Source organism: Mustela putorius, unplaced genomic scaffold (genome assembly GCF_011764305.1).
Source record: "Mustela putorius furo isolate JIRA1106 unplaced genomic scaffold, ASM1176430v1.1 tig00003898_pilon_pilon_pilon, whole genome shotgun sequence".
Taxonomy (NCBI): domain Eukaryota; kingdom Metazoa; phylum Chordata; class Mammalia; order Carnivora; family Mustelidae; genus Mustela; species Mustela putorius.
In genome coordinates, this window is record NW_025422047.1 from 16188529 (window position 1) to 16205191 (window position 16663).

A 16663-nucleotide genomic window follows, 5' to 3' on the forward strand; every position below is an offset into this window, starting at 1 on the left:
AGAAACGTAATGGCGATTACAAGTATGTAAGTGCAGTCTCCAGAGAGGGTTTAATTTGGTCTCTCCTTCCCCTGCCACAGAAACCAAATGATCGTGTCCATAAAGTGAGACTGGCCATAGGAAACGGCTTGCGAGCAGACGTGTGGAGGGAATTCATCAGGAGATTTGGGGACATTTACATTTATGAGTTCTACGCTGCCACGGAAGGCAATATTGCCTTTATGAATTATACGAGAAAAATCGGTGCTGTCGGGAGAGTAAACTACCTACAGAAAGTAAGTACATTGAAAGATGAAAGCGTATGGGACTGCCTTTCAGAATACAGAGACTTCTTAAAAGCTGTGTCATGACAATGTTCTTAGAAGCTCGTACCGCATCAGAGCCATGGTCGATCCGTGTCTCCAAGAGAGGGTCTGCTCATTCTCTATGACAGTGAATGCAAAGTGACAGGGCCCTTTCATTTTTTAAATCTCAATTTCTTGTAATAACAACCTATTACGCCTTTGCTACCTGCAACTTCTGCGCAATATTCCCAATGCATTTATGAGTGTAGATGACCAAATACCAGAAGCCTACTGGTTGGGTAAGTTGACCGCACACTGTGAAATGGAGTGTTTCTCTCTCATGGTCCTGTGTCTCACAGTGACTGGGGGACCTTTGTACACCTACAGGGGCAGGGTGCCACCCCCTGAGCTCTGAGTCCCATGGTTCTGGGGCAGGGCACCCACATCAGTGTTTGCCAAAAGCTGTGACGCCAGGATTCAGAACCACCATTGGGACCTCCCAGAGAACTGGAACGTGCCCCGGCTCTGGCATTTCACAAACATTCGTATTTCCCCGATGACTCCACCAGAATGCTAGTTGTTATTTTCCAGCCAGCTCCCACAGCAGTCTCTGCTTCCACTCAGGTGTTTATTGTCTGGTGTCTCCAGACGGTCTCTTTGCCTTTTTTGTGTTTGAGCAGTCAGTCTTCCAGGTGATCCCGTCTTTCAACAATCCCAGGAATCTTCAGCGAAGCCTGAGTCTCCGCTGGCTAGAGCAGTCCCAGCTGTCACTACTCCACTGGCAGCCTTTCCTGCCTGGCCCTGAACGGTGACACCAGAGCTCCCAGGCAACAGGATGGGCTAATCCTCAGAGGACAAAGGACAGCAATTTGTGTGCATAAGAGCTGGGCCTCGAGAGATCAAATTTCAGCATACTGACTGGGCGACCTTGAGCAAGTCACTTCTGTTGCTTAGGCCTCCCTTTCATTGTTTGCAAAACAAAGATAAAAAGAGAAAAGAGAAAATGTAGAGCCTAGTGCATCTGGCCCAAACTCTGTATTTATAATGAGGGGAAAGGGTTATTGAAAGAATTAAATAGCTTGGGAAAAAAGTCCTTAGAGGCTATAGCCCAATGCCTGTCATATAATAGCTGTGAACAATTATTAGCTATAGCTCTTGTGCTTATTATCATCCCATTCCTCACATTCTGGCCTTATCTCAAGGCATTCTCAAGCCCCTGGAACCTCTCAGACACTAACAGCCACGTCTATGCGACACAGGTCCTGTCACCGTTCTCCACTCCTGTGCCATCTGGCTCAGTGGCCACTAGCTATATGTGGCCATTTCTATTTCAATGATGTAAATGACATTTTTAATTCAGTGCTTTCCTCTCGCCAGCCACGTTTCACGTGCTCAGTAGCCACATGTGTTTCATAGCTACTGTGTTGGGCAGTTCAAATATAGAGCATTTCCGTCATAGCTGAAAATTTTACAGGGCAGCACTGCCACAGAGCTCAGAATCCATTTATTACCCCCCACTGGTAAGGTCAGTCTTCTCTAGCTAGCTTCAGTTCAACCCACAGCAGCCGAAACCTCGGGTACCCAGGTCGAATGCAACTCAGAACAAGAAAGGGTAGGAGGCTGAGTTGATTGAGACATGGTACAAGACATCCATGTCATTACTACTGACCCTCAAAAAAGACAAGTGTCAGGGAAACTCGTTTTAAACCAGATCTGAGGCCCTTAAAAGTTGGTGCCATATATTACTTAGTTCTTGGCTTCTCATCCGTTGATTATCATGTTTTATTGTCAATTTTTCGGCTTTAAACAAGAAGGGTTTTTTTTTATAAGATTTTTTATGTATTTATTTGACAGAGAAAGATCACGAGCAGGCAGAGAGAGAGAGAGAGAGGGAGAGAGGAGGAAGCAGGCTCCCGCTGAGCAGGGAGCCCGATGTGGGACTCGATCCCAGGACCCTGAGATCATGACCTGAGCCGAAGGCAGAGCTTTAACCCACTGAGCCACCCAGGCATCCTGGTATTTTTTTAATTGGAAGGAAAAAAAAGTGGGAGGAGAGAGAAGATGCCCCTGCAACTGATGTGGAAAAAAACATTAGTTACCAGTCCCCAATTTTTTTTTTTAAGATTTTTTATTTTATTTATTTGAGAGAGAGAGATGACAAGCAGGCAGAGAGGCAGGCAGAGAGAGAGGAGGAAGCAGGCTTCCTGCTGAGCAGAGAGCCCAATGATGCACCAGCCCCAAATTTTTTACACCCTTGCAAATAAACAAGGTCTAACATTGGCAGACTATGAATGCTACTTGCTTTGTAATGGTTATCTGCTACTATTGAGGCATAGGACTGGTTAACTTATCATATAAACTTAAATCTGAAGCGGACACAGTCTTCCTGGCTAATAATTACTTCTAAATACTGCCAGATTTAGTAGAGGAAATAAGAGTAGAGAATATTAGTAGAGAAAATCATATGTTTATTTCTCTTACTGGACTATATAAATTTAAGTTCTTATGTCTTTGAAATGTATATGTGAAAATGGTGGAGTTTTAATCATTTGATAGCCACACGCATGAAATAATGCTAGAACTGAGCCTTAACAATATTGGAAAATATGTGGAAATGTGAAACATCTAACAGTGGCATACAGGTTTTTAAAACCCCCTTGTGATATGTCTACCAAAACACATGTGAGAGAGTGTTCACAACATCATCATTTGTAAAAGTCTAAAACTGGAAACAGTCCAAATGCCAATTAACAGGAAGATAGATCAATTGTGGTATATTCAAACAAGGAAAATCCCATGGCAATAAAAAATAAACCATTGGGGAAAAAAACAGCGTGGCTAGACGAGATACAGACATTGTACAGAATGAAAGCAGGAACAAGGGCACCTACTCTATCTCCTTACCTCATTTATTTGAAGTGTAAGATAATTGATGGTGATGAGTTAGAATAGCAGTGGACATGACAGAAAGGGAAAGAGGAGACTTTGACAGCATATGGAAGTGTTTTATTTCTTGGTCTGTGTGGTGGTGACATGGATGTGTCCATATGTAATTTTACCAAACTGGGTGTTTACGATTTATGTACTTTTTGTACTTAATGTATGCCATGCCACAATGAAAGGGGAAAGATGTGAAGAAATTTATATTTAAAATGATATATTTGGGGGCTCCGAGTTGGCTTAGTCAGTTAAGCCTCTGCCTTCAGCTCAGGTCATGATCCCAGAGCCCTGGAATGGAGTCCCGTGTCCAGCTTCCTGCTCAGCAGGGGTCTGCTTCTCCCTGTGCCTCCACCCCTCCCCATGCTTGTTCTCCTGTGTGCACGCTCTCTCGCTCTCTCTCAAATAAATAAAATCTTTAAAAGTAAATAAAATAAAATAAAATTATGTATTTTAATTTTTCTAGAAAGTCATAACTTACGATCTGATTAAATATGACGTGGAGAAAGATGAGCCTATGCGAGATGGAAATGGATATTGCATCAGAGTTCCCAAAGGTACGGGAGAGTTCTGTTCAGTTAACCTGGGGTTTTTTTTTTTACCATTATCTAGTGACTATTAAGAACTAACATACAGGGGCACCTGGGTGGTTCAGTGGGTTAAGCCTCTTCCTGTGGCTCAGGTCATAATCTCAGGGTCCTGGGATTGAGCCCTGCATCAGGCTCTTAAAAAAAAGTTAAAAAAAAAAAAAAGAACTAACATACAATTGCTAAAATGAATACGTGGTTAAAAAAAAATTTTTTTTAGGGTGGGGGAATAAAAGAGACTTATTTAATACCCTCAGAAATAATTAATTCCAGGAATTCCAAAAGGTATTAATTTACCACTACATGTAGCATAGTTATACTTTGAAACCTAGCTTAACAACTTCCTGTCTGTGAGGTATTTTGTGGAAAGGGATATGGAATGATGGTTGCAAAATCTAGTTCACTTTAGTGGGTCTTCTTTCACTTTCAAGCTTAAAATACTGTGCATTTGTCTAATGATGTGTGTAAATCATTATTCGGTAAAATACTAACATTTTTAGAATTACAAATGTGTGGCCACATAGAATTCTGTACTTTGTGTGTACAGTGTCTACACATGTGTATATGATGTGTGTGGATATACATGCACATGGGCATGGAAAGAGACCCTTCCTACAGCCAGCGTGTTGCCAATGGATTGTATGGCAACAGTTGTTTTGTTTGTTTGATTGGTTTTCTTGGTTTCTTTCTTTTTTGTTCTCTTGCATTCACCACTTGTAATCATTGTGTTATTTTGCTCCAACGCTAGGCATTTTTTCACATTTCTATCAAGGAATGAAAAAAGCAAAACCGCTAATTGAAAATTCTCAAGACCTCTATCACTCTTACTCTGGGTTTACCCGGCATTTTCCAAAACCCATTTTTTTTTTTAAGATTTTTATTTATTTATTTATTTGACAGAGAGAGAGAGAGAGAGAGAGAGCCAGAGAGGGAACTTAAGCAGAGGGAGTGGGAGACGGAGAAGCAGGCTTCCCACCAAACAGGGAGCCCAGGGGCGCCTGGGTGGCTCAGTGGGTTAAGCCGCTGCCTTTGGCTCAGGTCATGATCTCAGGGTCCTGGGATCGAGTCCCGCATCGGGCTCTCTGCTCGGCGGGGAGCCTGCTTCCTCCTCTCTCTCTCTGCCTACTTGTAATCTCTCTCTGTCAAATAAATAAATAAATAAAATCTTTAAAAATATAAATAAATAAATAAATAAATAAAACAGGGAGCCCAATGCGGGGTTCAATCCCAGGACTCTGGGATCATGACCTGAGCCAAAGGCAGTTGCTTAACCAACTGAGCCATGCAGGCACCTCAAAACCCCCTATTAAAGCCAGGTTTCACACACTTCAGTATAAATGGCAGAGGGGAGCCTGGGTAGCTCAGTTGGTTAAGCAACTCAGGTCATGATCCTGAAGTCCCAGGATCAAGTCCTGCATCAGGCTCCCTGCTCTGCACAGAGTCTGCTTCTCCCTCTGACCCTTCCCCCCTCATGCTGTCTCTCTCCCTCCCTCTCTCTCTGTCTCTCTCAAATAAATAAATAAATAAAATCTTTAAAAATATATAAATATAAATATATATAAAATATATAAATGTATAAATATAAATATATAAATATATTTATATAAATATATAAAAATATATAAATATTTTTAAATATATGAATATTTTATATATTTAAAAATATATAAAATATATAAATATAAATATATAAAAGGATAGGTTTTTAAAAGCATTTTCTTAGCTTGGTGTTACTTAGATTTTATTATTTTAAGTCTATGGCCATACCACCCTGAACACACCCGATCTCATCTGATCTCAGAAGCTAAGCAGGGTTGGGCCTGGTTAGAACTTGGAAGGGAGATTTTATTATTTTAAGCCATGCGTTAGCCTCTTTAAAATAAAATGTGATCAAAACCCAATTACAAGAGTTTGAAAACACACAGGAGAACCAATGAGTTTCAATTTCATTACAAATTTTAAAATCGGGGAGTAGTCTGAAAAAAATATATGCTAATTTCAGCCCGGGGTTAATTTGATAACTGGGGCAATGTCCATTGGCAGGACTTAGGTTATGCACATGAGGGATAGGCATATCTTCTGTAAAATGGGATAAGAATTATTTGAACACAGTCACTTTTGGAAGAATTTTAAGATCCACTTGAGGAACAGATACATATGGAGTTTCAAGATCTAGAATTTAGAAAATCTGTGCATTTGGTCAAATCAAAACAGATTGAAAAAGAACTTTATAAGTTTATGTCTTGAAAATACTATAAAACTAAGACAATGATAGGGATGTTTCACTTGGGAGTTGTCTTAGCTTGTGGAAAATGAAAGGTTGAGGTAAAGGAGAAAATATCTTCCATTTGTAAGTTCAAAAACTGATTCCAAATACTGTATGCAAATTATTAAAATGATAAGCATCTGAATGTTACCACTGTACATGGAAAATGAGATCAATGTTGTGCCAGCTTTGTAAATGATTTCTAATAAAGGTAACTGAAAATGCAATCTGAACATCGCACTACATTTTTCTGAGTGTTTTTTTGTTTTTTTTTTTAATATTTTATTTATTAATTTGACAGAGGGAGAGAGAGATCACAAGCAGGCAAAGAAGCAGGCAGAGAGAGGGGGAAGCAGGCTCCCCGCCAAGCAGGGAGCCCGACGTGGGGCTCGATCCCAGGACCCCAGGATCATGACCTGTGCTGAACGCAGGGGCTCAACCCACTGAGCCACCCAGGTGCCCCTCTGAGAGTGTTTTAATTACAAGTAAAGTCTTTAATTTTTTCATTGTGGAACCAGGCTTAATGCCAAGCCCTATAACATTAAAAAATGGCATTTGAAAATAAAATTAAATAAAATTACATTTAAAATGGTACTTTCAGCAGGTTTAAGGGCCACACGTGAAGATGTCCTTTTCTGAGTATATGGCAACAGTTTCCGGAGAATGTTAATAATAAAATTTGCTTGCTGCTAGCCGATAAAATACCAGTTTACTCTCTTCTGTCCTAGGCGAGGTTGGACTTCTCATTTGCAGAATCACACAACTTACACCCTTTTCTGGCTATGCTGGAGGAAATACTCAGACAGAGAAGAAAAAACTGAGAGACGTCTTTAAGAAAGGAGACCTCTATTTTAATAGTGGAGATCTCTTAATGATTGACCATGACAATTTCATCTACTTCCACGACCGAGTTGGAGATACTTTCCGGTTGGTTTCTCTGAATTATTGAGCCAAAAAATTAACACATGTACAATTTGGCTGCCTCCTAAATTGGAACTGCATTCTGCTTTGGCTCTGATGCTCCCTTTCCTTCTATCTCTCAGTGCGACCATTCAACCTTCTGTATTCCCAGAAAATAAGCAACAAAACACAGAAAGTGTCACTCTGCAATGCACAGTTAACTTGCTTGAGTAACACCAGATGAGAAAAAGGCAGAAAACTTGGGCCCAACTTTTGAAGCCCCATAGTTCGTCCAACTCCTCTCCTTCATCCTCCATTATTACCAGACACTTGTAGGACAGCCAGGAATTTTCACACTGTTTCCAATCATGGGGCCTTTCTTCAGGTAAAACCAAAGGCAAACTCATGTGGAGCTGATGGGCTGAAGAGGAGGTGGAGTGTTCTGAGCCCCAATTGTTTCTCTCCCTCCCTCACTCGCTCCAGCCCTAACCAAGTGGTTTCCCACAGAAACCCGAGTCAGCACCATGAAGTTTGGAGGTCATTACAAGATGACCATGAAACTAATTCCCAACCACAGCATGGGCCCCCAGCCTCGTGACATTGGGTTTAATCAGCTTGCTTCCTGTGTAAGGTCCTTGAGGTCAGGCCCTGTGCCTGCTGGTTCACCCCCCTAGCACCTAGCCCAGAGCTTAACACACATGAATGAATGAATGAATGAATGAGGAAGGGATGGAAGGTGTCTGGCTGCAGTAGGAAGAACAAAAACAGGAATGAGGAGAACCAAGCGCCTAAGCTCACCTCTCCTCCTGACCAGCTGTGCTATCACGGCAGGTAACCTTTCTCAAGCCCGATCCCTTCACCCATGAAATAAGGACCTGCCAGGCGCGGTGGTGCGCGTCTGTAGTCCCAGCGACTTGGGAGGCTGAGGCAGGAGGATCACTTGAGCCCAGGAGTTCTGGGCTGTAGCGTGCTATGCCGATCGGGTGTCTACACTAAGGTCGGCATCAATATGGTGACCTCCCGGGAGCGGGGGACCACCGGGTTGCCTAAGGAGGGGAGAACCGGCGCAGGTGGGATAGAAAGCAGGTCAAAACTCCCGTGCTGATCAGTAGTGGGATCACCCCTATGAATAGCCACTGTGCTCCAGCCTGGGCAGCAGAGCGAGACCCTGTCTCTTAAAGAAGAAAAAGAAAGAGATAGGGACCTCAGTGACCCTCCCATCTCTAGTATTCCATGAGTCAGGATCCATACCATGATTTTATGCCACCTACATGTTACTAAAAAGATACTTCTGGGAGATCTAAAGAATTTTTCAATGTAAGACAAATTTTAATTCTTTATTAAGAGGACAAGTAGCCCCAGGTTGGGCACTCACATTATAACCTCCCTGCAAATAAAGTATATCTCCCATTCAAAGCTTTCCCTTTGCCATGAGACCCTGAAATGCAAGGACGAAATTCCATTAAATTGAATTAAATAGCAACCAAAGTCAGTAAGAAAAGGGAGAGACCTAAACACAACAAAAAGTCATTGAGACTTCTTTTTATTTCCTGGGCCTTTCTCAGGCCAAACCTGTATTTCAACACTAGAACAGCACCATTCTTTGTGTCAGGTTTCATGCGGTGAGGTTGGAATTTCACATTTTATTATTTAGTTCTATGCCTTTGTCTTTTGTTTCTCAAGCAAGGTGCCTTCCCATGACTGAGTCTGGGGCATCTGGGGGAAGAGAGTGGAAAAAGGTGCTGACGCCCTCCAGAGGTCTGGGGCCGACACCACCTGCCCTGTCCTGGCAACCTGGCCAGGAACCATCAGTAACCTCTGCTAACCTTGCCTTTTCTTCCAGCTGGAAAGGGGAAAACGTGGCCACCACTGAAGTTGCTGATATAGTAGGACTGGTCGATTTCGTCCAAGAAGTAAATGTTTACGGAGTGCCCGTGCCAGGTATGCACAATATATTGTAAATCTAAACCTTATGCCTAAACCCACCCCACTAAAATTTGGGGTAATACCAGCCCTGCAGTTGAGATTGTCAAGAGAACACATTCATTTCAACTACATAAACCCATACAGTTACTGAACATTGTTTTAACCCCAGAGCAAAGTTTGTCATCACTTTTGCCTGTCAGCTGGAGAGTCGAACAACTCTTTCAGCCACCTGGCAGTAAGGGGCTGATGTCTGGTTTATGGTCCCTTGTAAATCAGCCAAGTCAGTACATCTGAACCTGGCCTCCTTCTGTGGTTCAGCTCCCCGGCTGTCCTTGGGCTCTCAGGCAAGCCAGATCTCTCCAAGATGCATGGTCCCACACTGCATTTGGCACCCCTTAGGCTTGATGGCGGGGAAATGGTACCTTGGCCTCTGAACCGGGAATCACAAATAAAAACAAGTAGAATTGCTAGGAGAAAAAAACTGAAAAGGAGCGGACTTTGTCCAGACTTCTTTTAAAACAGGTCCTTGATTTCAGCCCACCCCATGAGTTTTCAGAATCATCATCACACAGAGTGGGGTCACCAAGCCTTCATGTGCGGATCTGTTTCTGCCAGCAGAGTGGGGAGTGCTGAGTTCTGACTTTGGGAACTTGGCTGCAGTACCTGCTGGCTGTTTGACTTTGACCAAGTCACTAAAATTTGGGGTAATACCAGCCCTGCAGTTGAGATTGTCAAGAGAACACATTCATTTCAACTACATAAATACTAAATACCTGTTTACCAGATAGATCCAGGAGTGTCATCATGGGAAAAAATCATTTTCATTATAGATGACAGAGAATTAAAACCTGCAAATCACTGTCCAAATATAAGGTGCTAGGGATGTTATTAATATTCCCCCAGAACTCAATATTTGGGATTCTCACCTATTTTCCAAATGGAAATCCAAAAGTTCCTGAGCTGTGATGGTTTCCCATGACTTTGGGCTGTCTTTAATTTTTTTAAGAATATTTGAAACTTTCTCTTGCCTGTTCCTCTCCAACCCTATGGCAGTGCCATGAAGGGATGTGCAGCTGCATCCCGGGTCACAGAGCATGAGGGGTACAGCACACTCCTCCGATGTTGGAACATAGGCTGAATTCACACAAGGACGCATGTCATTGTTGTCCACGATCACAGCATGCTGGGCCCTCACAGACCCCACCTGAAATGTTGCATGCACTTCTGAATGCTGGATTTAGCCAACCACACAAAAGAATGTGTATGAGAAGGTGAGAGAATCTGGGAAATGGAATGGAAGGATCGAATCCAATGCTTTTCGGAGTGGGGTCACTCGGGAGCTTGCTGACGGTGCGATTTCTCAGGCCGACCCCAGACCTACTTACTGAATCAGAATCTCTGGGGTGGGGCCTGGGCAGCTGTGTTTTAACAAACCCTCCATTTGTCTTAAAAACTGATTTGGAGGTAAGGAAAATGTTCTAGAACTAGATATGGGTGATGGTTGCACAACGTTGTGAATGTACAAAATACCACTGAATTGTACACTTTAAAATAGCTAAGATGAATTTTATGTTATGTGCGTGTGACCATAAATTTTTGTAAAAAATTCTAAATTCTGAGGAGCACTGAAGCCTTGTCTGGCCAATCATCAGGATCATCTGAGAAACTTGTTTCGAGTTTTTATCTAAGTTCCAGTTAGTGAACGTACAGTGTAGTATTCGTCTCAGCTGTACTGTATAGTGATTCAACCTGGGAAACTTTTTAAAGCCCAGGTCTAATAGATCAGAACCTCTAGGGTTTGGGACGAGGACTCTTCATGCCTTCTTTTAATCCCCAAGTGACTCTAACAACTAGTAAGATCTGGGAATCACTCATCTAGAACAAAAAGAAGAGGAGGTTAATGGTTTTCAAATGATTTTAAGGCAATCAGGTAAAACAAGGAGCAGGTATGCAACACCAGGGAACAAACTTTCACTGGAGATGTCTCCTATAACCAGAGGCCAACAACAGAAAAGCCAGTCTCCTAAGGCAGGGAATGTCCCAGCGACTGGGACATGTGAAGAAGCTGGATGTCCATGTGAGGTCCTGGGAGGATTCTGCAGCATTGAAAGCTTCGAGATGAACTGAAATGTGTCTCTTAGCTTTCAGAGTCTGTGATTCTCGATATCTTGCCTGTGGCTGGCTGGTCTACCAGGCACACAGCCAACCCCATTCCAGCCTAGAAACATAGCAAGACTATCTAGAATAAGCCAGTCTACCAGAGTGATTCTCAGCAGCAGAGAGCTCAGCGGGACCTTCACACATCTCAGCTTTCAACCAGGAAGGTACTCCAAAGTTTGGGTCTGGTTGACATTTATTAGGTGTCACACCAGAACTTCCCAGCTACTCTCCAGAACTTTTTGTGCTCTATAGACCTTTCAGCAAAGATGAAAATGTTGTGTCTGCACTGTCTAATATGGTGGACAATAATCATGGCTGCTAAGCACTTCAAATGTGGCTAGTACCACTGAGGAATTGAATTTTTTATTGGATTTTATTATAATTAATTTTAAGAGCCAAATGTAACCAGTGGCTGCCACTCTGCACAATGCAACTCTATAAAGACTCTGGCAAGAACAGCTGTAAACTGGAACCTTCTTCCTTCTGGAGATGAACCAGCCCCAAACCAAGCCCTGGGAGCCCGGGCAGAGACTAGAGATCCAATAGAACTATTCATGTCTCAGCTGGGCATTGCCTCTGTCAGAGCAAGAGGCAAGGAGCCAGTCAGCACTGAAGATTTCTGTTGCATCAGCCTCTGCCTTGATTCTGAAAGAAGTTTACCAGAGACATTCGAGAGTCCTGAGATGGGTGCTCTTAAGAGAGCTCCCAGGGTGGGGACCCCTTGAGAAAGAGGGTCCAGTGCCCTTCCTCCTTCCTTCAGCTAAGAGGCAAATTGTATAGGGGTGCACCTTCTTTCTTTTAATGTTTCCTCTTGCTTCCTACCTTCTTTAGAGCCACAGGTAAACACATAATCACCATGGGAGAGGTTTCGAAAGCTGGGGCTCAGGTGACGAAGGACGGGCTCCTTCCCCTCTCTGATGACAGCTAAGTAGTTTAGGGAAGTGGACCTAGACTCCCGCTGGGTCCGCTGGGTCAGGTAGAGGATGTATTAAGACCTAATTACCACTATCCTCACTAGAAAACAGTTGAGTAATCGTTCTAAACTCCTCTCCACTTACGTTGCTGCCGGACAGGGAGGAAAGAGCTGCTGGATCTCCGTGGAGACACGGCCTCTAAGGGTGTAAAGCTTATCAACCCGAGGGCCCATAGCAGCTCACCCTTGTGCCTCTCATCACCCTTCCGACCCACAGCTTCTCTGAAATGCAGAGAGGCAGAGCTATTAAGAATCTTGATTAAATAAATAAGTCTCAAAGGTGGTTTTTGTGCCCTGAAACACAACAGACCTGACGCTGCATCCTGAGCCCAGTGGTTCACGACAGGGGACAAAGGACTTTCCACCAGAGTCCAAAAACCAAAATTCCCTGAGCCATCAGTGGGACTCGTCTCCCTTTCAGGTGTTTTCATGGAGGCCACTAAGAAAGAGGACCACTTGTCTCAACCCAGCGTCTCACTCTGCCTATTATTTGCTGTGTGAACGTGAACAAATTCCTTAATATCTTTAAGCCTCATGTCTCATCTGTAGGGTTTCTCATCTATAAAATGCAGATAGCATTTCTACCTCTTCATAAGGCTGTTGTGAGGGTTAAATGGGGTAGTCCATAAAACACACTTAGTATAGGGTCTGGCGTATGATAAAGATTTAATTGGGACACCGGGGCAGCGCAGTCTGTTGAGTGTCCTACTCTTGGTCTCAGCTCCGGTCACAATCTCACCGTCCTGAGATCGAGCCCTGCATGGGGCTTCAAGCTCAGTGAAGAGTCTGCTAAAGTTTCTCTCTCCCTCTCCCTTTGCCCCTCCTCTCTCTCTCTAAAGTGAATAAATAAACCTTTAAAAAGAAGATTTTAATTGGCATATAGCTCTTGTTGTTGTATTCGCTTTAGAATGACTTCAACATATATCTGAAATAAAATTTCCAACTATCCAAAAGAAACCCAGGCTCTTAGTCCTCACTTCTTTGAACTAGGAAAGCGTCTTAAGTAGCACAACACATCTAATGTTTTCTCATTTAATTTCTAGGTCATGAGGGTCGGATTGGCATGGCCGCAATCAAAATGAAGGAAAACTGTGAATTCGATGGAAAGAAAATCTTTAACCATGTTGCCGATTACCTGCCCACATATGCAAGGCCCCGGTTTCTAAGAATACAGGTGAGACCTCTCGCTGTGGAGTTCAGTTATCCTCTCTCTCAGAGACAGCTGTCTCTTAGAGAACAACTCCCTTCCACCATGGCAACCCTATTAACCAAATCTTCACCACCCCTAACCTGGAAGCTCAACTAGGAAGCAGAAATATCAGAAAATAGAACTAGCAGAAGCTGAATTCTGATCCCTTTCTCCCTAAAAAGACAGACCAGTTCACTCAGCAGCAGCATTAGCGGATAACTCATAAAGTCTGTGTTTGATGAGGCATGACAGGCACTTCAAACAGAAATGCTCCGACACTCCTATTTGTTGTTTCCAGTTCTAAAGAATGGAAAAATCCACTGTAGTTCTACATCTTTCTAAGGTGTGAAATTTAATTGGGCATCATTAGCCGGTTGGAACTATCAAAGGCTTAACTATCACCACAAGAGGGATGTTGGTGTTTTTTTTTTTTTTTTTCTTTCTCAAACCTTAACCCATTGGTTAGCTTAACACTCTCACTTTTGGACTATGAGCTCTATGATTCTGTAGCTGGAGACCTGAGAAAAGAAATATTAGATTACCTGCTATTGCAGAAGTTATAGGGTTATTTCTGTTGATGTTCATAAAGCACTGACATTTGCTTTATGCCGAGAATGGCTGAGAGACGTGAACATTGAAATACCCTCAGATCCGCCATCACCTATCAACTGAAGAAAGATAAAGCCGATGTCTGTGTTAAGATGATTCCCTAGTCCCACCCCTCCATAAATTAGGATATTCTAGTAACACCTGGAGCTCAATAAGCAGTCCTACTCCGCCTTTCACCATCTACAGCCCCTCATGCCCCACGGGTGATTTTAAAGCCTCAGGGGAATGAAAAACTACCTCCACAAAGGCCTCCCCCCCCACCTTGTGGAGCTTCTGTAAACCCGAGGTATTGATACGTGGAGCTGCCCTTCACAGCTTCCACCCCCCTGTCCCACCTCTGCCCCTTGGCCTGAACCCTCATCTGTTTACAAAACACACCACCAATGTGGACTGTTTGCTGTTTTTCAGGACACCATTGAAATCACTGGAACTTTTAAACACCGCAAAGTGACCCTCGTGGAGGAGGGCTTTAACCCGACAGTCATCAAAGATGCCTTGTATTTCTTGGATGACAAAGCAGAAACGTATGTGCCGATGACTGAGGACATTTACAATGCCATCAATAATAAAGTTCTGAAACTCTGAATATTCCTAAGAGGCTAACTCACATTTCCAGAAAGAAACTGAATGAACCCAGTATAACCATTTGGTGTAATCCAACCTTAATTTGATTGGAGATTACGAGATGCAATTTTTTTATGCATTCCAAAAAGGGAGGCTTTTTAAAAATTACACCTAAACCTTGACATGTAAAAATATTTAGAGATAAGTATTTCTTTCAATTTGCACCTACCATTCGTATTTGCAGAGCAAGCTTGTTAGAGGGTGCATTATTTTCTAAAATATGTAATAAAATAGATGAATGCCAACCGATGGGATGACATTGTCTCTTTCTTGACTTTGAAGTGCAAAAACCCTGAGCCTAACAGCCTCATCGGCAACTTTTCATACATGTCCTAACTCATCATCATAATAATGGCATTGTAGGTTAAAAAAAAAAGTAAAGACAAAAATAAATTTTAAATGGCAAGAAGCTGAAAGGTGAGGGGGCTGGGTCACTATTGAGAAGTCCAGTGGAAATCCAGCTCCAGTGTGAGGCCAACTCTCCCCTCCTCAGAGCATCTGGGCCACTGTCTACAAACTGCATTCCTCAGCAGGTGAGAAGACCACCTTGACTCCTTAAAGGAGCCTAAGCCAACAGTATCAGAATTCTATACATGGAAGGTGTTAGTAGACATTTCTTAACTACATCAAGGATTGTACACTCACGTGTCTTCAGGACTCACATTAGTAATGGGGATGAGATAAACAGGTCGTGAATGTGGCAAACTTGAGGGCAGCCACTACTGGGCTTCAGCTGGCTGATGACTGTGCTTTGGGGATACAGCTCAGGCACTTCTAAGATCTGATTATTCAGAAAACAGAAACCCAGCTATTTGTGAATCCTCCAGTGTTTTAAATGTGAAGGCTCAGATTTTATAAGCCTCCCATGGACCTGAGCAAAATGTTATCTGTGGGCCATATAAGTCCCAGATCTCCAGTCAGTATCTGCCCCCGCTCCAAGTCCCACATGCTCCTCAAACCTGAGACGATTTCACTCCACAGCCAGTCTCCTGCCAAGTAGCCTGTTTAAGGACCTAGGCCCCCTGGGCATGATGCGGGAGGGTTGGGAAACTTAGAGGAGGCCTTGCAGACAGGCTCTTTCCCCTTACACTTAGCCAGCTCCCTTCTTGAGGAGAAGTCTTTAACCTCAGCCTGTGTTAGTTGTACAGTCTTAGGAGCAGGTCCCTGGTAGTGGCAATCAAGACAACATATTCTTTACTGGCGCTTATCCTAGGAAACAGGAACTTCATGGTAACTAAGTCCATGTCCAAAAAGTGTAATCCAGATTCACCCCAGTCTCCCTAAAAGAAGTGGAATTTCCTTCTCTTGAGGACGTCTTCAGATGACCAGGGGCTGGCAAGGAGCCCCAATGCTCCCCCAATTTAATCCTCATAAGGCCCCAGGAAAACATGTTCAGGAATCCTTCATGATAGATGACAAGAAGGGTCACCGCCCCCACCCCCAACACAGTTCTAGAAATATTGATTAAGCTCTCTCCATTTTTTTAAGTGACTAAGAAGACTCATGACCAGAATCCTTGCCCCTACTTACTATGCCTAATGATGAGTAGTTCCTGAGCACTTAATTATGGCCTAAAGGACCTAAGAATGGCCCCAGGAAAACCCCAGATACCCCTGTGTATTTGTGAATTTTGCCAATAATTTAGAACATTGTTGCTTGTGGGTCAGCACTTAAGAATTTTTGCAAAATTCTAAATCCTCTCTGCCTTTGCTGTACTGATCTCCTAGGGACAACCTGAACACAAATGATGGGAGAGAACATGACTTTTGTTCTTGGAAATATCACATTGTACAATTATGTGACTTCTGATCTTGTTAAAGTAATTCTGGTTGTTAAGCAGAGGTTATATTAAAGCATGTGTTCTCAGATGAGAGCTCAGTACTTACACTGTTATCCAGAACATTCATTTGTCTATAACCAGAGCCTACTGGGGCCCGACCACCTTTATTTATATATATATATATATATATATATATATATATATATATATAAAATATATATATTATATATATATATATATATATTTTTTTTTTTTTTTTAAAGAGGGAGCCTTGAAATGTACTGAAGGACTGAGGGGGCACCTGCTGGACCGTGAGCTTCTGATCAGTTATGGCACGATGGAAATAGCATGGGCTTTATTGAAGACAAGGAGACCTGGCTTTGCCCATTTACAAGCTTTTGTGACCTGGGGCCTCAGTCTCCTCATTT

General features: G+C 42.9%; 1 protein-coding gene across 1 annotated transcript in view; it reads left to right on the top strand.

Moving 5' to 3' along the window:
• SLC27A2 (solute carrier family 27 member 2) overlaps positions 1-14700 on the top strand; it is a 44602-nt gene extending 29902 nt beyond the window's left edge. Inside the window, exons 5-10 of the mRNA XM_004755455.3 lie at positions 81-275; positions 3688-3778; positions 6803-7001; positions 8818-8915; positions 13077-13207; positions 14240-14700. Coding sequence (XP_004755512.1) covers positions 81-275; positions 3688-3778; positions 6803-7001; positions 8818-8915; positions 13077-13207; positions 14240-14416 — 891 coding nt within the window. The 3' untranslated portion in view covers positions 14417-14700. The remainder of the gene's footprint in view (positions 1-80; positions 276-3687; positions 3779-6802; positions 7002-8817; positions 8916-13076; positions 13208-14239) is intronic.
• Positions 14701-16663: the final 1963 nt, after the last annotated feature.